Source organism: Peromyscus maniculatus, chromosome 2 (assembly GCF_049852395.1).
Source record: "Peromyscus maniculatus bairdii isolate BWxNUB_F1_BW_parent chromosome 2, HU_Pman_BW_mat_3.1, whole genome shotgun sequence".
Taxonomy (NCBI): Eukaryota; Metazoa; Chordata; class Mammalia; order Rodentia; family Cricetidae; genus Peromyscus; species Peromyscus maniculatus.
The window spans coordinates 147,454,197-147,482,188 of record NC_134853.1 but is presented as its reverse complement, the minus strand read 5'-3'; the positions used below and the strand labels follow the sequence as shown (position 1 = coordinate 147,482,188).

The 27,992-nt window shown below is 46.7% G+C and overlaps 1 protein-coding gene across 5 annotated transcripts; it reads right to left on the bottom strand.

Moving 5' to 3' along the window:
* Window positions 1-557: 557 nt before the first annotated feature.
* Window positions 558-23,778, bottom strand: Ak2 (adenylate kinase 2). 5 transcript variants are annotated; one of them, XM_006995704.4, is made up of 7 exons: window positions 23,564-23,778; window positions 15,139-15,264; window positions 11,720-11,830; window positions 11,513-11,607; window positions 4,736-4,808; window positions 3,775-3,970; window positions 558-1,510 (listed from the first exon to the last, which is right to left on the bottom strand). In XM_006995704.4, exons 1-7 carry the CDS (start codon window positions 23,654-23,656, stop codon window positions 1,506-1,508), a joined length of 699 nt encoding a protein of 232 aa, XP_006995766.1. In that variant the 5' UTR covers window positions 23,657-23,778; the 3' UTR covers window positions 558-1,505. The 5 variants fall into 5 exon arrangements, with proteins under 5 accessions (XP_006995766.1, XP_042127855.1, XP_006995765.1 ...); XM_042271921.2 differs by lacking the exon at window positions 23,564-23,778 and adding an exon at window positions 22,872-23,009; XM_006995703.3 differs by lacking the exon at window positions 558-1,510 and having other exon boundaries at window positions 3,602-3,970; window positions 23,564-23,749.
* Between the last annotated feature and the right edge of the window lie 4,214 nt (window positions 23,779-27,992).

Below are 27,992 nucleotides of genomic sequence, written 5' to 3'. Positions count from 1 at the left end.
AATGGCTTAAGATCACTTTGCTGGGAAGTAGACGGATTTCAAACAGGATGCAGAGTGGCTACTGAGGGTGCTAACAGTGGTAGCTGGAAGGTAGCCAGAGACGTGGCTTGGGTAACAGAAGCACTGGCTTGCCAGGCAGTGGACAACTGTCCATTCCTAATTATCCAGCCCAGCAGAAGGCAGATATTGGTCTGTGTATGCTCTGACCTAACATTAATCCGATGCCTGCTATGTGGTGGGCACCAAGCCAAGGACTGGCTTCTTATAAACTTTGTTTAAGTCCTAGAAGACAGCACCAGGCTTCCAGGTGGACAGGAGGAAGTATGTGGCTAACCACTGGGGTCTGTTACCCACCACCAGATGAAGCTGCTTTGTCTGGCTCAAGAAAGGCCTGCGCAGGAGCTGATGGCCACAAGGATGCAGCTCCTCTTGGGAGAATCCATGACACTTCCCCATGACACCACCACGAATGGGATGGGCTTTAAAGACAGGTCCAGAATTCGACATCATTTTTTGTATTGTAGTTCAGACTTCTTCAAAAAACGCCACAACAGGAATACAAATTTTCAACATACTTTATTGACTCAGGGGCCAAACACGGCAGCATTTGGTCAGTTATGAAGGCACCTCATTGGAAAATACATCACAGTGTTGTCGGGTGATCCCAGCCACAGGATTTGAGGAGGAGAAGGACAATCTTTGGATGATTTAGCTTAAGACATTTTAACTTTTGTTTCCCCTTCACTGCTGAGGACTGAACCCAGGGCCCTGTAATGCTAGGCCCACGTGCCACTGGACTACGTCCCTAGCCCTCATTCACTAACTGAAAAGGGTCCCGTGGATGAACAAAGGCAACGCTGTGTACTGAGTGGCCGCTGAAGGCTTTACTGCTGGAGCAGGTGACTGTAAGAGGTTAAGAAGTGTGGGCTCTATCTCCCCTTGCTCCCCACAATTCCAGTAAAAACGATTCGCTGAACCACCCCCATGAGATCACATCCCCATCTCCTCCATACGTGCAGATGAGTCTTTAACTTTCCGGAAAGGGAAACCACTGGCAGCAGCCCTCAGCTCCTCCTGCGCACAGGACACACAGGCCTAGTCTGATGGCTGGATTCTTGGCTTGGTGATCGATCCATGAGCTTCTTACATAGAAGCTGAGGTCTCTTAAGAGCATTAGCTTTGTGGTCCAGAGTAAATGAAAGCTCGATTGCTTAAAAAATAATACCTTAGCTCCTCATTTGCACCGATGCCCTCCAATCACAGTTTTTTAAAAAAATTAATCTTTTCCTTTGCTTATACTTTACAAATTCCCACCTATGCGTTTAAAGAAAAATCTTTCTAATTACAACACTGCCACGTTCCAAATGCTCGTCTTGAGCCCCTCACCACCTCCCTCACCATCCTTCCTTCCTGTGACCACCCCTTTCCCTTCTGCCCAGCACCTAAGAGCAGGGATCACGCGGCGGGGAGATGAGCAGGGTGTAGTCTCGCCTGGCCTTCTTTTACTAGGCTGAAACAGAGAGGAAACAAGAAAGAACAAAATGGATTTTAAAAAAACCAAGTAAATATCAGGGAAGGCTGGCATGCAACCAATCGCATTAAACACTGGACACTTCTCTGCCAGGTGAAAGCTCGCATGCCCGATGAGGTAATAACTCTGCAATTAAACAAAGCAAAAATACAATCCCAGCCACCACCAATGAGCATCTGTATCCTTATGGTTTCCAGCTCTTACCTGAAGCCCAAATGTTAACAGCCATTTGTGTATGTGCACACATGAATCCAAGTGTGTGTGTGTGTGTGTGTGTGTGTGTGTGTGTGTGTGTGTGTGTGTATGTGTGTATGTGTGTATGTGTGTGTGGACAGGAGGCAGATGTCTGTGCACAGATCACTCACACTCAATTAGCAACCTCTCAGGGGCCTGTATTTAGAAGCAAGTGCCTTCAGCTACTCCCAGTCAGGGAGAGTCAACTGTCAGACGCATGAGACCCCCTCACTCTGAGAAAGATCTCATCCTCCTGCAGGCCCAGCTGCTGGTTTTGGTTTCACTCCTCTCCTTCACCCATTCCCAGCAGTCATGTGCTTTCCAGAAACACACAAAGCCAGACTGGGCTTCTGTTAAGAGCAGACAGAAGTTAAAGCCAAGGAAACAAGGCAGGGCAGCAGCAGCAGCAGCAGCAGACGCTTGGAGGCCAAAAGAGAAGCAAGATGGCCACATACCATGGAGTTCCCATGTGGACTGAGGACCCTGGAGCCATCAGGTTATGCCGAGGCAGGCGCCAATATTTACTGGTCATGTAAGTATTTCTAATGGCTGTTCCAGAGTCCAAAGGCTTTGAGGTCTTGTCACAGCAGCCTCCTATTTTATCTGTTACAAATCATCCCCAGACCAAAGGCACAGCACAGACCATAGGACATTCATAATAGTGGGAGCTAAGGTTACAAATAAAAGCTTGTTTTGGTCACGCATGGTCTTGTTTTTGAGCAATCTTTTCTTGGGGAGCCTTGGTTACCCATCATGGAATATGGAGTACAGGGTTACATTTAGAAGGGACACATCTGATTTGGGATTTATATATTGTGTTTGAATAAATTTTTGATGAGAATGAATCCAAAAAGAGACTATCCTCAATCATTGGTTCATCCCTGGAAGCACGCAATCAAAAACAAACCTTCCTCACTGGGTCTGTCTCTGGGGAACTAGATTGGGCCTCTCTCAGGTACCTGGTCCTAACTTTCAAAGACATCTGAATCCCAAAGGACCCGCTACCAACCTTAATTCTTTGACAACAACTCATTGTTTAACTGAAGTCCCAGGAGGTCTCAACTTTATAGCTCTGTGATGGGGGTCACAAAAATTTGCCTGCTCTTCCGTGTGGATGTCCTATCCTATTAATTGCTGGAATCCACAGTTTGTCTTCAAAATTCCATCTAAGGAGGAAAAGATTACTGATCCCTGTGTATCCACTGACTCATGGCTTTTGTTTCCTGTTGAGAATGTGTATCAGGAGCTGTGACACTGACTGACTTCATGTGACTTTAGACTTGGAACCAGCTGTTTGTTATGGGTAAGTACTTACGAGGCTTTATACCTGGGATGCCTGGGAGATAAATACTCAACAGTTCATTTTGGCAAAAAAAAAAACAGAATTAAGAGTGTGGCTAAGGGAGATTTTATGTGTGTGCATGGGGCGGGGGTGGGGTGGTTTACAGCACAGGAAGGGGGTTATAGGGCAAGAGGGGGAACAAAATCTACTAAAACACATTTTGTTAAAAAATGTTATAATGAAGCTGGGCACAGTGGTGTATGCCTTTAATCCCAGCACTCAGGAGGCAGAGACAGGCAGATCTCTGAGGTTTTTGCCAGCTTGGCCAATATAGTGAGTTCCAGGACAGCTGGAGATACAGAGACCATCTCAAAAGGAAAAAAAGAAAAAAAGGCCATAATGATATCTAATACCTTGTGTGCTAATTTTTAGAAATGATAAAAAGTATGGGTAAGAAAAGTAAACAGCTGCTAAAACAACAGAGCCCAAAAGAGATACAGAATGTAGGAGTGAGCACACACTCATACCAAACACACACAGATGAGCGCTGCACATACATGAGATACACCAAGTAAGTGCTTTTTAATCAGTACATCAGATCCCCTGCTGCCTGAAGGAGGAGGTGTCCTGCCTCCCTTGCCACGCCCACCCAGCCTTTAACAGGACAGAAAGAAGAAGGAAATTCCGTTGAGAGCCCAACATCAAATAAACATAACCAAGTCTTTACATGTGGCTTTGGAGAAGGCCGCCAGGATGCTGGCAAACACGACGTCAGGGGTCTGGCACGCATCGATGGCACAGTGAATGCCCCGTTTCCTGTAGTACTCCACGAGCGGGGTGGTCTGAGTGTGGTAGGCCTCTAGGCGGATCTTCAAGGCCTTCTCATTGTCGTCTGACCTGCGGATCAGGGGCTCTCCAGTGATCTGGGAATGGAAAGGTATGAACGGTCGGACTGTCACGAGAAGCGTCCACTCTGCCAGGATGCTGGCTGATCCCACAACCTGTTCAAGGCAGGAGACTCCAGAAATAGCAATGCTTTTTGCTAGTTGTTCTGTGCTCAGGCTGTTCAACTTCTAACACAAGCCCTTCTAGAGCTGGAAGGAGAGGGAGGCCCAGGGACCAGGAGAGTACATCCCAATCAGCTGCATTAGAACTGCAGTCTTAGCTGCTTAAGTATTTAGCATAACTAGTTAGTGAGCATCACCCACTAACACCGTAAAAGCGGCAAGTGAAGTGAGGAAGGATTCTGGTACAACCGTCAACTTTCTGAACCGCGGCTGTATTTACCGACCCTGGATGGCCTGCACTTGTCTCCTATGACAAAGGGAAGCCCAGGAAATTTTCCACTGTTGTCTATGTGTTCTACAGCAGACCGCGAAAACTGGGACCACGGATGAGACCCCAGGGCAGCAGTCACTGGGTATCCCAAGAGCACAGCAGTCAGCAAAGTTCTGTTCAGTGCCACCTCCTGGCAACATTCTCCCACCTGGACAACTGCTTAGATAGCCATGGTGCCAAGAAGGGGCTGCTGTGACAGAGGACAAGCATAAAGCCACCTGGAGACACTGTCCAGATCTGTTACCAGCCATCTCATTGACAAGACTGTGATATATTTTTCTGGTTAAGCGATGGAAGGAGGGAACAAGCAAAACCCCAAACAAGACCCTTCCTGTCCTGAGTTTACATACATCATCTTTCATGGGCTCCTTTGGAGGGTTGAACTCCTCGTGGTAGGACCGGCCACTCTTGGGGTGAATCAGCCTGCAAGACAGCAAATGACTGTGAGTCAGGCTGCCTGGAAATACCTCTGCACTCAGGGGACTTTGGAATGACAAGCAGAAATGGAAGAGTTTAGTCAGCAGAGAACCCAGCAAGCACCTCACACCTCGGAAAATAACCGGCTCTCTAGCAGAGGACCAGCCATTGCTACCTCTTGTTTAGGAAAATAACTAAGGCCATTACCCCCCTGCCTATCTATGGTAATAGGCACGCATAAGGAGAGCTGCTGGCAGAACTACCTAGTCCGGCCTGAGGAGGACCCCGATGGTCAGTACACACAGCTATCCAATCTAGTCATACCTATTTCCTAAAGAAGTTCCTAGTTAAAACCAGATCTTACCAAGTGAGGGGTCACGACCTCTGCTACAAGCAGCACTCAGCAGAAAGCAAGAGCTGCGACACGACAGTGCTCACAAGGTTTGTCCAGAGTGTGGGGGAACAGAAGACAGAAATGAACCCTGGTCTGTCTTTTCTGCTTTTTGTGTTTTTAAAGACAGGTCTTGGTATGCGGCCTACACTGGACTAGAGCTTAAGCTACTTCCGCACCAACCCCCAAATGTCTTAGATCACAAGCATGTGCCTGCCTCTGCTGCTTCCTAACCTAATTTGGTTATAAAGCAAACAATAAAAGCATGTTATGGATATGCAGACGATGATGCACACCTCTGTGACCACACAGATAAATGACAGCGTAAGCAGGCTAGGCCATGCCCAAGCCATTAAGAGAAAGGACATATTAAGCCAGTCATGAAGATGGACACTGTAGTGCATGCCTGTGTCTCAGCTACCAGGGAAGCTAAGGTGGAGGAACCGGTTATTTTGGCTCAGGATTTTGAGAACAGTTTAGGCAACATAGTCAGGCTCCATCTCAAACAAAGAAGTTGGGTGTGGTGGCTCATACGTGTGATCCTAGGACTCGGGGAAGCTGAGGTGGGAGGATTGACTCCCATAGTTCAAGGCTAGCCTGGGCTACATAGTTAAGATCCTGTCTCCAAAAAACAAAAACCGCCGGGCGGTGGTGGCACATGCCTTTAATCCCAGCACTCGGGAGGCAGGCAGGCGGATCTCTGTGAGTTCGAGGCCAGCCTGGTCTCCAAAGCGAGTTACAGGAAAGGCGCAAAATTACAAAGAGAAACCCTGTCTCAAAAAACCAACCAGCCAACCAACCCCCCCCAAAAAACCAAAACACCCAAAACAAACAAACAAACAAACAAACAAACGTCAAAGTAAAATAAAAGCAAAAGCAGGTGGAAGGGCGGGCTTATCAGCACTTTCCACCAAGCCTGATGACCTAAGTTCAATCCCTGGGATCCACATGCTAGAGAGAACTGACTTTTTGTTGTTTGTTTTTCGAGACAGGGTTTCTCTGTGTAGTTTTAGTTCCTGCCCTAGATCTCACTCTGTAGACCAGGCTGGCCTTGAACTCACAGAGATCCGCCTGCCTCTGCCTCCCGAGTGCTGGGATTAAAGGCCTGCACCACCACCGCCTGGCCGAGAACTGACTCTTGTGGTCTCTGCCTGTGAGCTGTAGCACACATGTACATACCCAACACACACCGTAAATAAACACAGTGTACACAAGGCAGGAGAGATGGGTCAGCAGTTAGGACCTGAGTTTAAAGAACACCCCCCACACAGCAGCTCACAACTACCTGTGACTCTCCAGCTCCTGGAATCAAGACATCTCACCTGTGGCCACCTGCACTTATGTGCACATACCCACACACAGACACATTATTAAAAATGAAAAAAAAAAAATCTTAAGAAAAAAAGAATTAAACAGCTGGGCAGTGGTGGTGCACAAAACAAACAAACAGTGAGCTCAAGAGCAGGCACTGTGAACATAGCTGGTGGCTGCAGATGTGCCGACCCCTACAAGACAACAAGCCTGTGTTCCGGAGTGGGGATGGCTACACAAAGAGGAACCTGGAAATTCAACAAGAGGGGCAGGCCACACTCTGCACAGAGGCCAGTGCTGGCTTGAGTTGTGTGCTTCCTTTTTTGTTACTACTGGGTGGGTGTTTTTTGTTTGTCTGGTTTTTGAGACAAGGCCTCTCTATGTAGCCCTGGCTGTCCTGTAACTTGTTATGTAGACCAGGCTGGCCTCAAACTCAGGGCGACCCACCAACCTCTGTCTCCTGAGAGCAGGGATTAAAGGCAGGCACCACCACCACACCTGGCAACCGTACTTTCTTAATTTTCCCCTCTGTTGAACTGATAACTTGTCTCCCCTGAAAGTCTGTCCAGTCAGAGCTTCCAACACCCCTTGGCTTTTGGTGTGCTGTCCCTCCTGTGGGAGCAAGGACTCTTCTAGGCCTTTCCAGTGGCTCAGGGTTGGGGAAATCCTATTTTGCCTGTCATATGAGAGATTCTATTTATACTATCGGTAGAAGTGCTATCCACAAGATGTGATACTGCATTTTAATCACAGTGTATTTGGGGGAAGACAGGAAGACTCATTTCCACTGTCGAAGGCGGTAAAGTGCTAACTAACAGCAAGGCCAAGGTCGCAGCACAGAAAATCAGTCACAGTGGAGGGTGAGTAGGCTTGTGACAGCACCTACTTATGGTGAAGTTGTCTCCTCCATTATTTGAGCCCTGAAAACAGAAACAGTATCCAGTAGGAGGCCCGTGGAGAGGGAGAGCACTGGCCACTGGCTCAGCCTCAGCACCCCTGGAAAGGACTAAGTACAAACCAATGACATCGGCATTTCTTTAACTTCTGGAGAACGGGGCAGCTAACAGCCAGGCGGCAACAAATAACACCTCTCTCTCTCCTCTCCATGTCCCAGGCTGCCACTCCAAAGCACCCAGATTCCCTCAGCTCTCTAATCACACACAATAATGCTACTCTTTCACCATCTAGAAACATTCTTTTTAAGAACACAAGGCATAAACCCCTGAAGAAAATCAAAGGCAAATGAAAGAAAGCCCAGTCTCCAAGTTCTCAGGACAGGTGGAACCAGACAACCAAAACAGCCCCCTGAGCCACTGGGCCTGGTGGGCAGTGATCAGGGATGGGCTTCTACATCACTGCAACCTGTAGCACGACACTTCAGAGCAGGGGGTCTCAGCCTTCCTAATGCTGCGACCCTTTAATACAGTTTCTCGTGTTGTGGTGACCCCAGCCATGAAATTATTTGTTGCTACTTCATAATTTTAATTTTGCTACTGTTAGGAATCGTACTGTAAATATCTGTATTTTCTGATGGTCTTAGGTGACCCATCCCTGTGAAAGGGTTGTTTGACCCTCAAAGGGTTGAGACCCACAGCTTTAGACCCTTGTTTCTTCATCCACAAAAGGGAGTTGCTACCGGCCTTGGGGCAGTGTTACTGGAGCCAACTGGTAAGAGTTGCCACTACACCAGAGTGCCAACAGCAAACACGACAAATGAGAAATCAAACCATCACGAACAAATCAAGTGACAGTCAATAGAACTGAGGTCATAGCTAAGTTCAAGACTGTTATGGTGCCGGGCAGTGGCGGTACACGCCTTTAATCCCAGCACTCAGGAGGCAGAGCCAGGCGGATCTCAGTGAGTTTGAGGACAGCCTGGGCTACGGAGTGAGATCCAGGACAGGCGCAAAGCTACACAGAGAAACCCTGTCTTGAAAAACAACAACAACAACAACAGACTGTTATGGTAAGATCCTTAAGTCTCCAGTTCCTGCCTTATGCTCTTCCACCCATCAGCAAGGCAGAGTAGGAGGCAGAAAGCACGCTTGAGGTACTAGTCCTACCCACACCTGCTGAGTAAACTTGGACAACCTCCTCCCTCGTCTGGCATATCCATGAGGCATGGGTCTAAGGAGGAGCCACACTAACCACATCATTGCTGAACTAAGGGATCAGGTCTCCAGTTCTCCCTCCACAGTCATCCTGCAGCTTGTTCTCAGAGTCTCACCCTGCTCCCTAGCTGGTCAGAAGTCTCCATCATTCATGTGAACATGAGCAGGCTCCCAGATAGGGTCCTTATCCCCTCCCTCCCCCCACGAATTTACAGTCAGCACCAAGGTAATGTTTTTAGAATGCGGCTTTTCCACCAATACCCAGTGGCGCCAGCTCCTGAGATGACTCCTAAACTGTCAAGCCCACGCTTCTTGGCGCTGCAGATCTCCACTGGAATCCATCCTTTCTTCCCAACTTCACTCATTTTGCCCCTGCAGCTTCCAAAGCAAGGCTCCTACCGTGGGTCAGCTAGTCTACCACAGGCACCAGCCCGAGCCCTTCCTCAACCAATGCTCCTTCCTGCTTCCACTCCCTTCTGGGAAAGCGCCGCTGACATTATCCTCAGTCAACTCCACGCTGTTGGCATACCTCCCAGGTTCTTTTTTTCCTACAGCACCAAATGGTCAGAACCACCCAAATTTCAGACACGACTCTTTTGAGATCAGAAGCAGACGTCACAGTGCTATTCTTCCAGAGCTTGCCATGGTCTTCAGCCCTGGGGTATGGTTTGATGTAGAAGCAGGTACCCAGGATGCTGACCTCATCAAGCTAAAGACCTCCAGTGTCACTGGCTCTGTTACTGCCTACTCTGCACCTCAAGGATGCCAAGCCTAGGGATGTCCCTTACTATCAACGCCACTGCTGCTTGGTCTACGTCAATTTTGTCTACTTCATATCCAAAGGGACTATAAAGAAACACAAGCCTCTGTTGTGGAGAAGCCTATGAAATAGATGGAAACATAAAAAAAACCCCGTAAATTTCAAAGGAAAATTGCAAGGCATTTACCCACCAACCCCAGAGCTCCCCAGAGTTTTCTTGAGTGTGAGCAGCAGGAAATAGTAGATAGAAGGATTTAGATTGTGGAGATAAACAGATAGAAAATAAAGGATAGCCTAGAGAGGGCCTGGAACCTATTCCAAGGAACCCCGACTGGCTCTGCCCCAGGGTATTTATAGAAACGTCAAGGAGAGTGGAGCAAAAGACTGCCCCACCTCCTCCCAGCACAGCCAAGTGCAGACCATCTCAAACACCTGCACTCAGGCCCGTGGTCCTAATCATCCTCTATGCGGACCTGCTGGGTAAAGCCATGAGGAACCTAAAAATGGGCTCCCACAGAAAATTAATGTAAAGTGGATTTGAATTTACCCCTTACAGGATAACACGTCTCACACTGTTATCTATTCATATCTGCTTTCTCCTTAAAGGTATGATTATAGAAACACAAAAAAATGTTCAACCTCATTAGGAAATCTAAGTAATACTTTAATAAAACAAGACATTTTCTTCCTAATTAAATGTAAAATTTACACATCCCTTTAACAGTGGCAGCATTAACTAGAAGAAACAGTTGTATGCCAAGAAGGGACTAATAAAGAGTGATTTATGGAATACTGTGAAGTACCACACAACAATCCAAACTGTGATCACGAATGTCCAAGGCTGACTACCTTCCAGAGGGTCATTAAAATGACCAAGACATGAAAAGCTGCATTCCTTACAGGCAATTCAGTACACCAGGTTCCTTTACCGGCCTTCACTGGTGCACTCAGCCTGCTATTAATGGGTTCCCTCAAGGGGCTTTTACAATTTGTCCTCATGAGGTCCCCAGTCTAGGCTCTGAACAGGTATGTGGGGTGGGCTTTGAAAAGCCCCAGGGTTCACATTGGTCAGGTCATCAAGAACATCTGTGCTTGGCCACAGAATAAGGACCATAGGACTGAGACCCTGAACAGGACCAAGTTCAAGTTCCCTGGCCACCAAAAATCTATATCTCAAAGTGGGCCTTTACTAAATTTAATCCAAATGAATGGAATAGAGAGAAACCATGGCCTGAAGCAGTGAGGATTTCTCAACAAACTTGCTCAGAAGCATTTCTATGTTTGACACTATTTCAGAGAAATAAATAAGAAAAACAAGCTGTACTATGAACCAAAATTTCCTTCATTTAAAAAAAAAAAAGGTGGTGGTGGTGAAGAGATGGCCCAGCAGTCAAGAGCACAGGATGCTCTTCCAGAGGACCCCCAAAAAAACCAAAACACAAAGAAAAGGGGAGAGGAGGGCTGGAGAGATGGCTCAGTGGTTAAGATCACTGGTCGCTGTTCAAGAGGACCAAGAGTTCAATTCCCAGCACCCACATGGTAGCTCACAACCATCTGTAAACCTACAGGTCGGAGAAGACAGAACAAAACAGTATTTTCTGGGCACTGTACTCCTGAACTCACAGCACAAGAGCCACACAAGATCAACCAGTCAACCTCCTAGCATGGAGCAGGAGGGGCGCACGGAACCCCCACTCTGACTGAGAGCTATGAAAGTCAGCTTCCTTAAGGGTATGGCCCCTGGTAGGCTGAGCCCCGCTCCAGCGGATGGCCGCATATCCATAAATACACAAGCAACACAAATTGTACATGGTGTTTATCTCATTATTAAAAGGGGGAAAAGGTTTCTAAGATAGACGGTGAATCTGGGAGGAATGAGATTATATATGATCAAAATGTATTGTATGAAATTCACAAAGCGTCCATTAAAAACATAACATTAAACAATAATAAGACCAAAAAGCCACATGCCTAGACAGGGATGTCGTCTGAGTCCCTCGCTCTTATCTCTCTGCCCCCACTCACGTCACCACATCAGCGGACACTGATCTACAAGATGGGAACACCTTGAAACGACACCAAGCTTCTGCTCCACAGAGCTCTGAGGAAGCAGGAAGGGACCTTTGGGGAGGCGTACCTTCCAGTGATCCTCCGGATCAGCAGGGAGTCTGGAATGCTGAACTCAATCACTGAATCAAGCTTCTCTTTCCTCTTCTCCATGAGGTTATCAAGCTGCAAAAGAGCGTGGGACCCACCTAAGCTCAATCAGCCCCATCTCCTTCAGAGTAACTAATGTAAGGGGCCAGCATCGTCTTCGTGCGACAGCCACACACACAGTACCCACCATTTCAGCCTGTCTCACAGTCCGAGGGAAGCCATCCAGAAGAAAGCCATTTTTGCAGGAAGGACTCTCCAAATTCTTCTCAATGAGCTCCACAACCATTTCATCACTCACCTGCAAGAAGAGAGTCTGGGGTTCAAGTCTGTCAGCTAGGTGATACACCCCAAACACAAGCTCAGTGTGTGTGTGTGTGTGTGTGTGTGTGTGTGTGTGTGTGTGTGTGTGTGTGTGTATGTATGTGTGTGTATGTATGTATGTATGTATGTATGTGTGTGTGTATGTGTGTATGTATGTATGTATGTATGTATGTGTGTATGTGTGTATGTATGTATGTATTGTATATGACGTGGTTTCTAAACAGCCAGTCAGCTTGACTCTACAGTAGCAAAAGCAGAGTAAACGTGGAGTGCCTCCATGATGGTCTGGATCTTAAATGTACACCCCCCCCCCCAAGCTCATGTATTGAAGGCCTGACCTCCAACACCGTGTTTTTAAACTTTATTTTACTATGTACATATGCTGGGGAGGAGGAGGGCACACACACCATGTGACCTGGAGCCACCACTCCTCACCTACCTTTACTTGGGCTCGCACTGCATAGGTCATCAGACACGAGCAGACACTTTCTTTACCTGCTTAGCCACTTTACCTGAGTGAGCATGCACTCCTGTTCATTCTCTCTCCACCTCTATCAGGTGCGGAGCTTTGCTCTAACACACACCTACCACAAGAGTTCAATACAGGCTCAGAAATACCAGCACCCAGCAACCTTGGACTGCAACAGAGCTAAAACAGTATCTCCTTCTTTAGCTGGTTCCTCTTAGGTATTTATCACAGTGATGCAAAGCTGACCAGTACAGACTCCATCTGCAAAACTCACTTCCATAATTCTCTAGTGGCCAGCTGTGTCCCTCCCCTTGAAACTCTAATGTGTTTCAATAAACTGGGCAAGGAAAGAGGAACCCATAACCTGTTGCTCCAGCAGGACAGCTCCATGTCTTAGGTCCTAGGGGGGCATCTTCTGTCAGGAGCTGGTTAACTATCACATAACAGCTTATCAGCAACAAGCTGTCTTCAAGATGATGAGGTACATGGCAGAGACATTACCCGGGAACCAGGAGAGAATAGTAGTTTGACTAGAATGTAGGGATGTACCAACTATCCCTGATTCACAAGTTCATAGACTAACAATATCATGACTGATATGTTGACTTGATTATTTATCTGGGCTGTCTAAGACATGAAAAAGAATTGCACTGAATTGGCAATATTGTATCAGAAACAAGGAACTGAAAAGCCAATACAATGTAGTCCAGGCCTCTCCAGAAAAATCACACCAAAAATCTCTCATAGCATTAAACTATCTTTTCCCTAGGGCCTTTAAAGAGAAAAATTCCCACCTGTATTACAGTCTAAGCTGCCAATGTTGGCAGCCAAAGCTTTCATCTTCAGAGCCAGCTATGAACTTAGAGACAAAGTATAAACTCTGCAACTGATCGAAGGCTTGGAGATAAGCAATCGCATTGCCACATTCCAATTTGATCTCACAGAGAATTTTCTGCCCAAACCCAAAGTCCAAAACATCTATCTTTCCGGCTTGATTCATGACCTCACCGACATAAAGGGAAAGCCAGAAAGCAACGTGTGGGCAGACAGGTTGTGGTACCACTCAATACTGCTTTAGTATCTCCAGGCCTAACCCGAGGAGACTTGGGGATAAAAACAAAGTTCAGATTTCAGCCAAGCAACAAACAGAGACAGAAGGGACCAGAGAAACCAGGTGTGGTGGTCCACGCCTACAATCTCAACGCCTGAGAGGCCAGCCTGGGACACATGGGAGTGCCAGGCCGACCAGGTAAACATGCCAAATCTTGCTTCAAAAACAAAACCAGGGGTGACTGGATGGCTCAGTGGGTGGCAGCGCTTGCCACCAAAGCCTGACAACCTGAGCCTGAACTCAGGCCCCACAAGGTAGAAGAAGAGAGCTGATTTCCAAAAGTTGTCCCCTGACCTCCACAGGAATGCTGCAGCGGGCGAATGCACACACTGTTAAAAGTAGAGTTTAGAAGTTAAAAACAAGAACAAAACAAAGGATCGGAGAAACTGCAATGTGGCTCACTTGCCTACTGTGTTCAAGAAGAAAATGACTTTTCAAAGTATTACTGAAGTCAGGGTCTAGAATAAGTGGCAGAAGCAAGATCTGGCCCTAAGCAAAGACTCAGTTAATTCACTGTGCCTGTCAGATCAAACCAACTGCCTTATTACATAGGATTACTTTTCCACAACGACCAAGTGACTCCCTTGTTAGAAATACAGAGCCCTGGGCTGGGAGACAGCTCAGCCATAAAAGCTAGGTTCACAACCAAAAATATAAGAAATACAGAGCAGTGAGCCACAAAAGAGCTTTAAAAACATTTCTGTGGTCTCCTAAATCTTCTTTTGCATACATCTTAGAGTCTTGTCCCAGGAACAGCACTTTCATTTTGTTATATTTAGTTTAGGTGAATTACAAAAAGTATTACAAAGTATCTTCAAGAATTCTGTGAATACATGGCGGGGGGAGCTGGAGGAAGAAAAGGGAATTGGGGGGAGAGATAACACACACACACACACACACACACACACACACACACACACACACACACACACACACACACACACACACTGTTTCTTTCTTTGTTTTGAGAAGTCTCCTTGTACAGCCCTGGCTGACCTGAAACTCAAATTCAGAGACCCACTTGCTTGCTTCTCAGTGATGGATTAAAGGTCTATATGTGTCTGGCTGGTACACACACACCCACACACACCCTTAAATTTAAAAAATGTATTATTTCATGTTTATGCCTGTTTTGTCTGCATGTATGTCTGTGCACCATGTGCATGCCTGGTGCCTGCTGAGGCCAGAAGAGGGTGCTGGATCTCAGGGAACTGGATTTACAAACAGTTGTAAGTTGCCATGTGGGTGTTGGCAATCGAACCTAGGTCCCTTGAAAGAGCAGTAAGTGCTCTTAACTACTGAGCCACCTCTCCAGTTCTATTTTAATTTAAAGAAAAAATAATACCATGAACAGGGCTGGCAAGATGGTTTTATGAGAAAAGTACTTGTCCATGCACACAAAATAAAATTATATAAATAAATTGTGAACAAATAATAATATATCCAAAGTAACCCAAATAATGTGCTCTGCTCAAAGCTCCTATTACCTGCCAGTCCATTAGAAATATCTCCACACAGGACTACCTCAGAAGACTATGACGGGGGAAATGTTCTGTGTCTGCACTGGCTGGTGAAGATTTCAAGAGTGTCTACGATGAATAAGGAAGCAAATGTTTAATGAAGTCAAAACCACGCAGCCACATTCGCCTGGGACCCGCCACTCTGGACTCGGAAGAGCAGCACTCACAGGCATGAGCAAACCTACCAGTTTTCCAGCGTCCATCGTAGCCTTCAGCTTCTTCCCCAGCTCTGAACCCGAAGCCACCATGGCTCTCAGCATGTCCCCAGTGGCCAAATGGCAGACACAGTAGTTTTCAGCCAATTTGGGTGCCTATGGAGCCAAAGACAGAAACCACAAAGAGTTAACACTATAGGCCCTGGTATGGACCTTTCCTGGCACTTACTGGATGTGTGAACTTAGTCAAATGCCCACTTCCTTGTTTTGTAACAGAAATAAAAGCATCTTACCTTATATTCTAATGTAAAGCAATTATAGGGTTGCTGTAAGAATTCTATGATTACATGATATTGCATGTAAAGTACTTGGAATACACTTAGCACTCAGGAAGCTATCATAAATACTAGCTATCCGCCCCCCCCCCCAAAAAAAAAATCTGGCCGGGCGTTGGTGGTGCACGCCTTTAATCCCAACACTCGAGAGGCAGAGGCAGGCGGATCTCTGTGAGTTCGAGGCCAGCCTGGGCTACCAAGTGAGTTCCAGGAAAGGTGCAAAGCTACACAGAGAAACCCTGTCTCGAAAAACCAAAAAATAAAATAAAATAAATAAATACTAGCTATTCCAACTAACTACATCACCAAAACACAAGCTCACGATCCCTGTTATAACTGAGAAGAAACATGGCAGCCATGCAATACTTCACATAGCTGCTGTGACACTTAGATAAGTGCATTTTTTTAAAAGATTTTTTTAAAGATTTATTTATTTATTATATATAGTGTTCTGCTTGCATGTATGCCTGCAGGCCAGTAGAGGGCACCAGATCTCATTACAGATGGTTATGAGCCACCATGTGGTTGCTGGGAATTGAACTCAGGACCTCTGGAAGAGCAGTCAGTGTTCTTAACCTCTGAGCCATCTCTCCAGCCCCCGATGAGCTCATTTTTATAAAGAAGACAGACCAAGGCCCGGCACACAATGTGCAGAGTCTCTACCACTGGGTGAATGTGGTATGCTGTGGTGTGCTGTGGTATGTTGTGGTGTGCTGTGGTATGCTGTGACTACTAGGCCTGGCAGCTGGGACAGGCAAGGCTGACTCACTGCAGTATCTTGGCTAAATCGGTCACCTCACAGACCCAGAGCAGTTTCCACGTCAGTTTACCATGAAGAACACGATCCACTCAGAAGTGGCTGTGAGGAGATATGCAGGCAGAGCATTTCTATAGTAATCACCTGCAGATCAGTTCTGGGAGGTGTTCTGGTTTGTTTTGTAACAGGGTTTTACTACGTAGCTCAGGCTGGCCTCATGATCCTGATCCCCTGCATTCCGAGGGGCTGGGATTACAGACAGGTGTCTGCTCCTGCTGGCTCAATATGATCTTTTGGCTAAGAGTGTGAGCTCAAGTCAAATCCCCCAGTACCTCAATCCCTACCTATATGGCTTGAGGAGTTACTTCTCCTCTCTAGGTTTGAAATCTCTAAGTAAATGGAGGGTAGTAATACCGTATCACTGAGCCCATAAGGATTCTACACAGAACAGGCTGGCATATACAAAGTGCAGCAGACAGATCCTCAGTGAGCAATAGCTGTTACAGCAACCTCTGCCCTAGTTCTGTTTATTCAGACGGAAAGGAAATATTCGCTTGTGCCTCTTCCAGGAACCCTGGAGCCAAGGAAACCGAGGAATAGGAGACATAGATCCCAAAGCTCACCGACTGCTGAAATAGACACAGCTCAGTGGTAGGGCACACACAAGGTCCCCTATCACCACACACGTTTAGCTTTTCCCACAGTGACATCAAACAAACGCGCACGCTCAGAGTCTGGTGGACTTTAAGTGGAAAAAGGTCTGGAAACTCCAATATTGGTTCAAATTGTCAGGTGCTCAGCTTTCTGTTGAGTTGTTTTAGAAGATAAGTAGCTGGGATCCCTGTTTAAACTAGTTCATTGGGTGTTCTCTTGGGCACAAAACAAGAATCGATGGGGCTCGATGCAGGAAATTCTGGTTTGTGATTCACAGACTGATTCCACTAAGGTGAAGAAATCACTTCACAGGGAAATGGAACCCAGTGAGAAGGAAAAACCAACGTCAGTGATCGATGACAAGGGAAAGCCAGCCACACTGTGGACACACCCCCAGGGAACAGAGCTTTCTACCAATCTACTCCCTGTTTATTAAAGCTAATGAGCGGACAAATCTAGAAGCCAGGGTCAAAACACCCAAGTGCTGTGCCAAGAACTCAAGTGTTCAACTGTTACCCCGCAATGGCGGGCGCTCACACTCCTTTCCAGGGGACTCTACAGCTGCAGGAAGAACACACACCAGTATGCCTTCGCTCCCTGCTGGTCCTGGGGGAGATCCCGTAGACTGTGAAGAATATGGACAGGCTCAAGTCCTGTCTAAGGCACTCCCCTGCTGGAAAAGTACTTGCTCTGTAAGCACAATAAACCAAGCTCTATCTCCAGAAACCATGTTTAAAAAAAGCTAGGTGTACTCACTGGCTAACTAGTCTAACCTACGTGATGAGTACCAGGCCAGCGAGAGATCCTGCCAAAAAAAAAAAAAAAAAAAAAAAGGGGTGCCCACTGACTCATCTCCCAGTCCAGAAATTGTTGCAGGAAATTTACTTAGTGATACCAACATAAATCATGTAATATGGAAGTATACAGGTACAAGAGGAAGTGGCGGGAAGAAAACACGTCACTGAGCACACCCTAGGCATGACCAGGTCAGGAGTGCAGTCGGCTGCTCATAGGGACCAGGCAGTCTATGCAGTGAAGGGAATTGGGGCGGAGGAGCAGGAGTGTCCATGAAGGGATCATCTGGAGCAAAATACACTCCTGCCATACTGGGACGGAGGCCGACTGCTGCCAGATCTTCTGATTTTCACCAGAAAAATGAGCTGTAATTTCTTGTGTTTTAAATTTCACAAATGAAAACATTCCATAGCCAACCCATTACTTAGAAAGCTGACAAAAAAAAAAAAAAAAAAAAAAAAGGAACAAACCAAGCATTTAAATGGGCTTTATAAACCACATCACTGGGTAAGCAAAGATGGGATGGAAAGTTTTCTCTACAGACATACAAGTTAAGCACCAGCTGTGGTGCTCACTTGGAATCTCACACTTAGGAGCGCTGTTGAGTTTCAGGCCAGCCTGGGCTACCTGCTGAGACCCTGTCTCAAAAAAACAAGAGGGAGGGGATCCAGGGAGAAGAGAAGAATATTTCAGCTAAGGGACGAGAAAGGAGTATCCGAATGCTACTGTTTTAGCACTCATAATTAATTACTAGACTTAGGCAACCGATAACAACTGCTCCAAACCCCCCAGAGACCAACAATATCCGATGTGTCCGAATGAAGGACAGAACAAGGCAGCACCTGGGTAGCCGGGCCAAGAAACACAATCTGATAAAAGGGATGTAGCAAACTAAATGTCTGCAGGAAATGGAAGAGAGGATGATGTGAAACACACCAAAGGAATATTAATTGAAAACTCCTAGAAAAGGGACAATGTTCTCGGGACAAGCTAGTTCTTCCACAAAGCTATGGCATAAAAGAGAGGAACGGGGCAAGCAAGATGGCCCAGCAGGGAAAGGCTGCCAAGCCTGATGACTTGAGTTCAATCCAGGGCCCCATGTGGGAGGAGAGAAACGACTCTGAAAGCTGTCCTCTGACCTCCAGATGGGCACTCATGCATGTATGCACCCTCACACACATGCTGAATCATCTTTTCTTAAAGACTGAAAAAAAAAAAAAAACCCAGAACAACTTAAAATTATATGTATGAGACTAATAGAAATTTGAACATTAACTATTGAAATCTGTTCAATTTTTAGGGGATACTGTACTTACGTATTTTTTAAATTTGTTTTACAGATACTAAAATACAAAGATGTCATGGTGCCTAGAGCTGCTTTATCTTAACCTGCAGGGAGAGTGGATGGGGAGGCAATGGCCCCCATCAGCTGGTGGTTACTGGGGTTCATCACACCACTCTTGCTCCTTTGGTACTGAGGAGTGAACGCAGACCTTACAAAAGCTAGGTAAATGAACTACCAGCAAACCCATTCCCAGCCCTGTTATTCCCAGGCAAGGTCTTAGGAAGATACCTAGGCTGATGATCTCATTCTTAGCCCAGACAGGACCTGAACTCGTGAACCTCCTGTTTCAGCCTCTCAGTAGCTGAAATTACAGGCTTTCACCTGCACCCTTATGTGTATTTAAAGTTAAATAAAAAGTTTGGGTGTGTGGGGTGTGTCTGCAGGCTGAATGCTCCTCCTGGCCGCCACTCTGCAGTCTTTGTGTGAACTTTTGTTCAACACTATAAAGCTACAACCACCAATATTTTTATGGCTCCCACTATGGAAAGGGAGGCTGATGGAGGTTAAGTGACTGCTGTGTATTTTCTGAAGTCCCAGTTCCTTGTTTTTGGACACAGGGTCTCACTCTGTAGCCAGGCTGTCTTCAGACTTGGCCTAAGTCTACTTACCTCCTACTCAGCCTCCTGCCTTAGTCTCTGGGAGTATAGACAGGTATCCGCTGCCACTCAAGTGTCTTTCTGCTTTTCTTTCTTTCTTTCTTTTTTTTCCATTTTTCAAGGCAGGGTTTCTCTGTGTAGTCCTGGCTGTCCTGGAACTCACTCTGTAGACCAGGCTGGCCTCGAACTCACAGAGACCCATCTGGCTCTGCCTCCTGAGTGCTGGGATTAAAGGGGAGCGCCATGACCACTCTCAGCTTTCAAGCCAAACATCAAATCACTTCACAAAGCCTTCTTGGGCCAACTCACACCATCCTTGTACCTACTCCAACGAGCTTATTGGTGTAATGTCCTCCCAAACCCGAATACATCAGAGTTGGGTGCAGAAAGATATGCTACTGAGGAGTCACCGTTCACTGTATATGTGTTTGCACCATACCAGCTCCCAACACACAGACTATAAGCTTCCAATATCCTTGTAAGCTTTTCATTCTCCAGGTGAGAACACTGGAACCAAGAAGTTACACAGCTTGCTAGACTATAAATTAAGGCCCTGACTTGGCAATGGATGAGTCGTCCATTTCACTACTGAAACAATTCAACTTCAATATAAACCTTAAAAAAAAGTCACATATGAGCGATCCTGTCCATTCTCAGTAACTCACAGTAGAAGCTGTCCACATCCAAGATGAAACACACTTAGACTGCAGACTACCTGATAACTGTGAAGAGATGTCAACATCACAGAGGACAAGGTAGTGATGGAACCTCAAAAAAAGAACCCGCAAGTTTACAGAGAGGGGAGGTACAGTGGTCCTTTGTGGCCTACAGCCCAGAAGTGAGGTCAAGTCAGAGGAAAGGAACTAAGCCTTCCAGACCTCCTTTCTCCTCGTCATCCTCATTAATCTGTGCACCTCATCCATCTCCAGCAACTCCATCAAGTGTCAGGTGATGTGTTGGGTGTTCCAGGGGTCCCAACAATGAGTAAGATGATGATCTGCTGGCCAAAACTTTTAGAACTTGGCAAATAGGACAGGTGACATGGCTGAGCGGCTCCACTTGGTAGAAGGAGAAAACTACTCCAACCAGTTGTCCTTGGTCCCCCACATGTGCACCATGGCATGCATGGTTATCTTTAAAAAATAACAATAAATCACCATCCCGGACCTCAAACTCTACTATAGAGCTATAGTAATAAAAACAGCTTGGTACTGGTATAAAAACCGACATACGGACCAATGGAATCGAATTGAAGACCCTGACATTAATCCATGCATATATGAACACCTGGTTTTTGACAAAGGAGCCAAAACTATACAATGGAACAAAGAAAGTATCTTCAACAAATGGTGCTGGCATAACTGGATGTCAATATGTAAAAGATTACAAATAGATCCATATCTGTCACCATGCACAAAACTCAAGTCCAAGTGGATCAAAGACCTAAACATAAATCCAGTTACACTAAACTTAATAGAAAAGAAGATAGGAAGCACTCTTGAACGCATTGGCACTGGAGACCATTTCCTAAATAAAACACCGACAGCACAGACCCTGAGCACAACCATTAATAAATGGGACCTCTCAAAACTGAGAAGCTTTTGCAGGGCAAAAGACACAGTCAATAAGACAAAAAGACACCCAACAGATTGGGAAAAGATCTTCACCAACCCCACATCTGACAGAGGATTGATCTCCACAATATATAAAGAACTCAAGAAACTAGACATCAAAGCACTGAACAGTCCAATTAAAAAATGGGCTAAAGAGCTAAACAGAGAATTCACAAAACAAGAACTACAAATGGCTGAAAGACATTTAAAGAAATGCTCAACATCCTTAATCATCAGAGAAATGCAAATCAAAACAACTCTGAGATACCACCTTACACCTGTTAGAATGGCTAAGATCAAAAACACCAATGACAACCAATGTTGGAGAGGATGTGGAGCAAAGGGAACACTCCTCCACTGTTGGTGGGAATGTAAACTTGTACAACCACTATGGAAATCAGTATGGCGGTTTCTCAGAAAATTAGGAATCGAACTACCTCAAGACCCAGCCATCCCACTCTTGGGCATATACCCAAAGAATGCTGATACATACCATAAAGATACATGCTCAGCTATGTTCATAGCAGCACTATTTGTAATAGCCAGAACCTGGAAACAACCTAGATGCCCATCAACGGAAGAATGGATGAAAAAAATGTGGTACATATACACAATGGAGTACTACTCAGCAGAGAAAAACAATGAAAGCATGAAATTTGCAGGCAAATGGATGGAACTAGAAAAAATCATCCTGAGTGAGGTAACCCAAACCCAGAAAGACAGTTATGGTATGTACTCACTCATTGGTGGATTCTAGATATAAAATGAACAATCAGACCACAACCCATAGAACCATAGAGGCTATATATATAGCATGGAGGTCCCTAGGACGACTGTGGCATATAATAAATTTCAGTTTTACTCAATTATTGAAAAAAAATAGCCAAATGAATGGAAACACATGAACTATGAACCAAAGACTGAGGGGCTCCCAGCTGGATCAGGCCCTCTGAATAGGTGAGACAGTTGATTGGCTTGATCAGTTTGGGAGGCATCTAGGCAGTGGGACCAAGTCCTGTGCTCATTCCATGAGTTGGCTGTTTGAAACCAGGAACTTATGCAGGGACACTTGGCTCAGTCTGGGAGGAAGGGACTGGACCTCCCTGGACTGAGTCTACCAAGTCGATCACAGTCCTCGGGGGAGGACTTGTCCTGGAGGAGGTGGGAATGGAGGGTGGGCTGGGGGTAAGGGGAGGGCGTGGGAGGGGGGAGAATAGGGGAACCCATGGCTGATATGTAGAACTGAATGGTATTGTAAAATAAAAAATATATATCACAAAAAAAAAAAAAATAACAATAAACTCAGTAGTGCTAGCAAGACTGAGGACAGAGCAGTGCCCGTCTGCCTGACAACCCTGCCTTGAGAGATTTCTCTATCAGTTAATGATCAGCAAGGTCCCAAGGCCTGGGGTCTGGCAGGGAGGTAGGGGTGAGAAGTGTGTGGGTGATGTCAAACACTGGGCAAGAAAGTGACATCAATAACCCAACATATGAGCTTCCAAATCTTAAGTGAGATCATAAATCCCAACCCTGACCTATGGCCCAGAAGCCAAGTGAGGCCCTGCAGTGGGGCAGAAGGCGACTCCAATCCTCTGGAGGCACACGGCTTCATGAGGCCGATTTCACTGACTCTGGAAAGCCACTGGATCTCTGGGCCTGTTTTCCTACCTGTTGGCGGCCCCGGATGTTAGTGTCCCTGGATCGCTCCTTGTGCCACTCACAAGCCGCATGGCTCCCGCGGTTTATACACCCGATCAGCACATCCACCTCCCGCTTTCGGGCGAACTGGAAGCGTTTTCTCCCATCCCCCCCCAACGCTGGTGCCTCATACAGGTCAAGCCCCACTCTTGGCAGCACGCCTCCATCAATCAGCGCCAACACACGCCAGCTCCCACTCTGCCCCACGTGTTGGAGAGACTTCCTTACCCCCTGGTAATTAATCATTACAAATAAGAACTTCTACCCCCTTGTGTATGGAAGTCACCCCCTGACTCAGGGCAATCCACTCCCAACTCGGAGGGCGTCTTGGCCACAAAGCCTTCTCCCGCTCTGGCCTGTGGTCGGAACTTCAGTCCGGGGGGATCACCCCACCATTCACGATTCCCAGCTATGAGCCCCTGGGTCCCCTAACACGAGCCCTTAGCCTGGGTTCCCCCCAAGAACCCCAACCTCAGCCACCTCCTACCTCCGACCGGGACCCTCCCCTAGACGGCGGTCCACCGCCAGAGACTCCGCGAGGGTCTCTGCAGGCCAGGGGCTCAGCGCCCTGCTCCGGAGCGGGAAAGGAGCTTCCGGCTCTCCGACCGCCCTGACCTTGCAGCTCCGCGGGATTCGCCGCCGAGTGTGGAACGGACACTCACCTGGGTCCCCTTGCCAGCCCCGGGCGGTCCCAGCAACACGGCCCGGATGCCCTTCCGACTCTCCGGTTCGGGAGCCAGCGCGCTGGGTGCCATGTCTGCCAAAGCCTCACTCCGCCAGCCGCCAACACACCTCACCGGTGGGTCCGGCGCTTCCAGGCCAGAGCGCAACTACTCCGGGCTCGTACTGGCCGCTCGCCGCGTCCGTCAGCCCTCTACGCCCGCCCCCGAGCCTGACGGATGCTCACTTGTACCAATCGTAAGACGAGGCTGAGGGGCCCTGTTTCTGATTGGGCAGAATATTGAGCGAGCGAGGAAGAGGCGGGCCAGCCTGGGAAGAGTGTGGCCGAGAGCGCGTGCGGCTTTCGGCTGGTGTGTGGAGTGGGCGGGGAAAAAAACGAGAAGGAAGCCCAGAGCGGGAGGGAAGTTGTAGTTTGGCATTTGACAGTTAATGACTCCAGAGGCTCGGTTTGAGCCCTGTGAAATTGCCTGTGGGAGTGTAACTGGGTAAAAGCACTCTTAGAAAACAAATTGGCAGTATAACGCATCTCATACCCTTTGGGCCAGTAATTCCACTTCCAGGAATTCAAAGGACCTAACCAAGGAGTTTGTAACCATTTTCTAACAAAGATGTTGATCGTCTTATTAAAACACTAACACTGAAGAGTAAATAGCTCAACAGTGAAGAGTAAATAGCTCAAATGTCCAACAATACAATCGGTTAAATAAATTCCAACAAATTTGTATCCTGGGACACCCCCCCCCCCAATTAATCAACACTATTTAATCATAAGGGCAAATGCCCACCCATGTAAAACTGCAGCAGCTACAAGGAAGTCCAGTTTCACTTAACGCTTTCAGGTACAGACCTCTGGAATGTGGTTAGGGGACTGTCTCCCCTAAAAGTTGTCCCTATAAAAAGTGGTACAATGTTCTATAGTATAGTAACTTGGTGTGTAGACTTTAGCTATTTGGGAGAATCACACTTAAAGCTTGTCTAGGCTACATGGTGAATTCAAGGCCAACCTGGGCCATTTGATGAGACTTTGCTTTAAAATGAAAAGGAAGAGGGTTGGGACTATAGTACAGAGAGAGGGATTCCTGGGCTCAACCCCCAGGACATACACAACACACACACACACACACACACACACACACACACACACACACACACATATGTGCATACACAACCTCCCCGACTTTTAAGTCAGGAAAAAGAGTTTTTATCCAGAGAGATGAGTCTGTTTTGGACAAGGACATGATGTCTCCAGCCTTTTGGTGTGTCAAAGTTTCATCCTGTCCCAAAGGACCCTTTCTCAACCTTTAGTGCAAACGGGATTAGGAAACCATTTCCCCACAGGCACACAGCAGCCTTTCCCACATCCTAGTGGTGAATTTGCTGCCCTCTTCAGCCACGTTAATTCATGGATGGCACCAGGCTGGCTAAAGAGCTCAGCTAGTAAAGACATTTGCCACCAGAGCCTCAGGAGCAGCGCTTGAGTCCAGAGACCTGAAAAATGAAAGGAGAGAACCAACTCCCATAGGTTGCCCTTTGACCTCCACACGTGTGCTGTGGCACACGTAAGTCTTCATGCGTACACATGTGTCGTGCACGCATCTCAAGACCACCACGGAGCCAATATCTGATGCAAAACACCCAGGGGTTTATTGATAGCAAGCTCGGGCTTGGTCTGCATCCAACATCGGACACAGCGGGTGGAGGAGAACGCCCCAGCACTCACTTGAAGGGTTTATATAGGAAGGGTTTTCATGCAGCTTGGGATTGGACTAGGGGGCTAGGGGTGAAGTGGTTCTTTGAAGTTACAGGCTGAACTATAAGCATGAGGTTACTGATGGCTAACAGGATTCAGGGTCTCTACAGAGACATACTTTTTTTTTTTTTTTTTTTTTACTCCCTATGTCCTGCTTTTGCTGAGCCCAGGATAGATACATTCAGATTTATTGTTCTAGTAAATTCAATTTCTGGTCAGTTGAGTCCATTACTCCCCATATCCTGTTTTACCAAGTCCAGGATATATAGATTTATTGTTTCAGCCTTATCTTCCTATGAGTTCAACTTCTAGTTAGTTCTAAAACTGCTAGTCAGCAAATACCATCTCTCAAGATGGCTACTGATTTTTCCCTTTCACATGCACACATATGCACAAAATATAGTAAATTAATACATCTAAAGGAAAAAAGAAGCTGGGCTGTGGTGGTGTCAGGCCCAACACTCAGGAGGCAGAGGCAGGTGGATCTCTGTGAGTTCTAGGCCAGCCTGGTCTACAAAGCCAGTTCCAGGACAGCCAGGGCTACACAGAGAAACCCTGTCTCAAAACATAACCACCCCCCACCAAAAAAAAAAAAAAAAAAAAAAAAAAAAAAAAAAAAAGAAAAAGAAAAGGAAAAAAAAAAGAGAGAAGCTGACATTCATTCTTCTTGCTTGTCCTGGGCTTTCATGGAAGCCTGCTTGCTCTTGTTGGATTCTCTAAGTGACCATGAGGGGAGCAGCAGATATTGAATAATTTTTAAGAAAGGGAGAAGTCTAGAGACACATAGTGTGGTTGTGCCCGTGTTGTGAGACACCCCTGCCCCCCAGTAAGACCACCACAGAGCCGATATCCGATGCAAAACACACAGGGGTTTTTTGATAACAAGCAAGCCTGGGCTTGATCCATGCCCAACACCTGACACAGCGGGTGGAGGAGGACGGCCTGAGCTCTCAGGGTGAGGGGTTTTTAAAGGGAAAAGCCGCAAGCAGGGTGATACAAGCATTGGCATCATGTGATTGGGTGAGGGTGTGTATCCTTTGAATTTACCAGTTGGGGTTACAGTTATCATTTTTGGGCAGGCTTGGACAAGTCCCAAATTCTGTCCCTGAGTTGCCATGGAGGCTGGCTGACCTAACCTGTACTGACGGTGGGGGCTGACTCAGTGGCCCAGGCTCTGTCCTTGAGCTGCCATGGAGCCTGGCTGTCCTCGAATGTTCACATTGACCCATGCACGTAGCTCTAAGTTGGTGAGGGGTCCCAGAGAGTAAACAACTGGCTGAACCTTGAGCAGTCAGAGTACGTGCAGAAAGGGAGCTACTGCAAGGACTGTGTCTTTTGTTCACGGCCCTCACAGAAACTGCTTGCTCAAGTCTCAGGAAACTGAAATTGAGGCCTGATCTCCGAGAGAAGACTGAGCAGCCTGTTATGGCGTCTGCTCGGTCCCTTCAATGTCAGCTCAAAGTTACATAGTAACAGGATTACAAGTGAGTCTGTGAAATAGGGGGTGAGGTGATAGCTCAGTCAATGTCTACCACTCAGGCACTGTCTTGGAGGAGGAGGAGGTAGAAACAGGCAGATTCTTAGAGCGCACTGACCCAAAAGCCTAGCCTAATCAGAGAGCTCCAGATTCAGTGGAAGACCTTGTCTCAAAAGATAATGTGGAGGGGCTGGGGAGATGACTCAGGGGTTAAGAACATTTGTTGCCTTTGCAGAGGACCCGGGTTTGGCTCCCAACACCCACATAGTAACTCACAACCATCTGCACCTCCAGTTCTAAGGATCTGATGCTCTTTTCTGACTTCCAAAGGCACCAGGCACACACATAATGCACATACATACATACACACACACACACACATACATACACATACATACATACATACATGCAGATGAAAGGCTCACACTGATAGAGTAAAATAAATAAATCTAAAACCAAAAGGTGGAGGGAAATAGAGGAAGACAGCTGATGTCAACCTCTGGTCTCCCCACCAATGTGCATACACATGCACACCTACACACACACACACACACACACACACACACACATGCACACCTACACACACACACACACACACACACACACACACACACACACACACACACGGTCGGGGGGTGGGGTGGTGGAGACTGGAAGCCAGGTGTGGTGATGCAGACCTGTGATTCTATATTTGTGAAGTGGAGGCAGAAACTCAAAGCCATTTTGATCCACATCAAGTTCAAGTTCAGCAAGTTCAAAGACAGCCTGGGTTACAAGGAGATCCTGGTCTCAAAACAACAACAGCTTAGAGTGGCCAGTGGTGGCGCACGCCTTTATTCCAGCACTGGGAGGCAGAGACAGGTGGATCTCTGTGAGTTCCAGGCCAGCCTGGGCTACAGAGTGAGTTCCAGGAAAAGCGCTACACAGAGAAACCCTGTCTCAAAAAAAACCAAAAAAAAAAAAAAAAAAAAAAGAAAAGAAAAAGAAAGGAAAAAGCCCAAGAGAAGAAAACAGTGTTTTTTATTCATGCAATTACCCAGCTATTAGTTTTTAACATAATCCTATTACTATGGGCCAATCAGTAGGCCAAGCAATTTGCATGTATCATCTCATTCATTCACAGCCCTATGGGCGCAGTAGCTACTTTGTTACCAGCATATTTTAGATGGAACAGACTAAGTAC

What these genes read in the sequence shown, in the direction of transcription:
- Ak2 (XM_006995703.3), bottom strand. Translation starts at nt 23,656, where the DNA reads ATGGCACCCAGCGCGCTGGCTCCCGAACCGGAGAGTCGGAAGGGCATC. An exon ending in ATCCGGAGGATCACTGGAAG is followed by an intron (nt 4,809 to 11,512) that starts GTACGCCTCCCC and finishes GCTGTCTTGCAG; the next exon opens with GCTGATTCACCCCAAGAGTG. An exon ending in AGGAGCCCATGAAAGATGAT is followed by an intron (nt 3,971 to 4,735) that starts GTATGTAAACTC and finishes TTCCATTCCCAG; the next exon opens with ATCACTGGAGAGCCCCTGAT.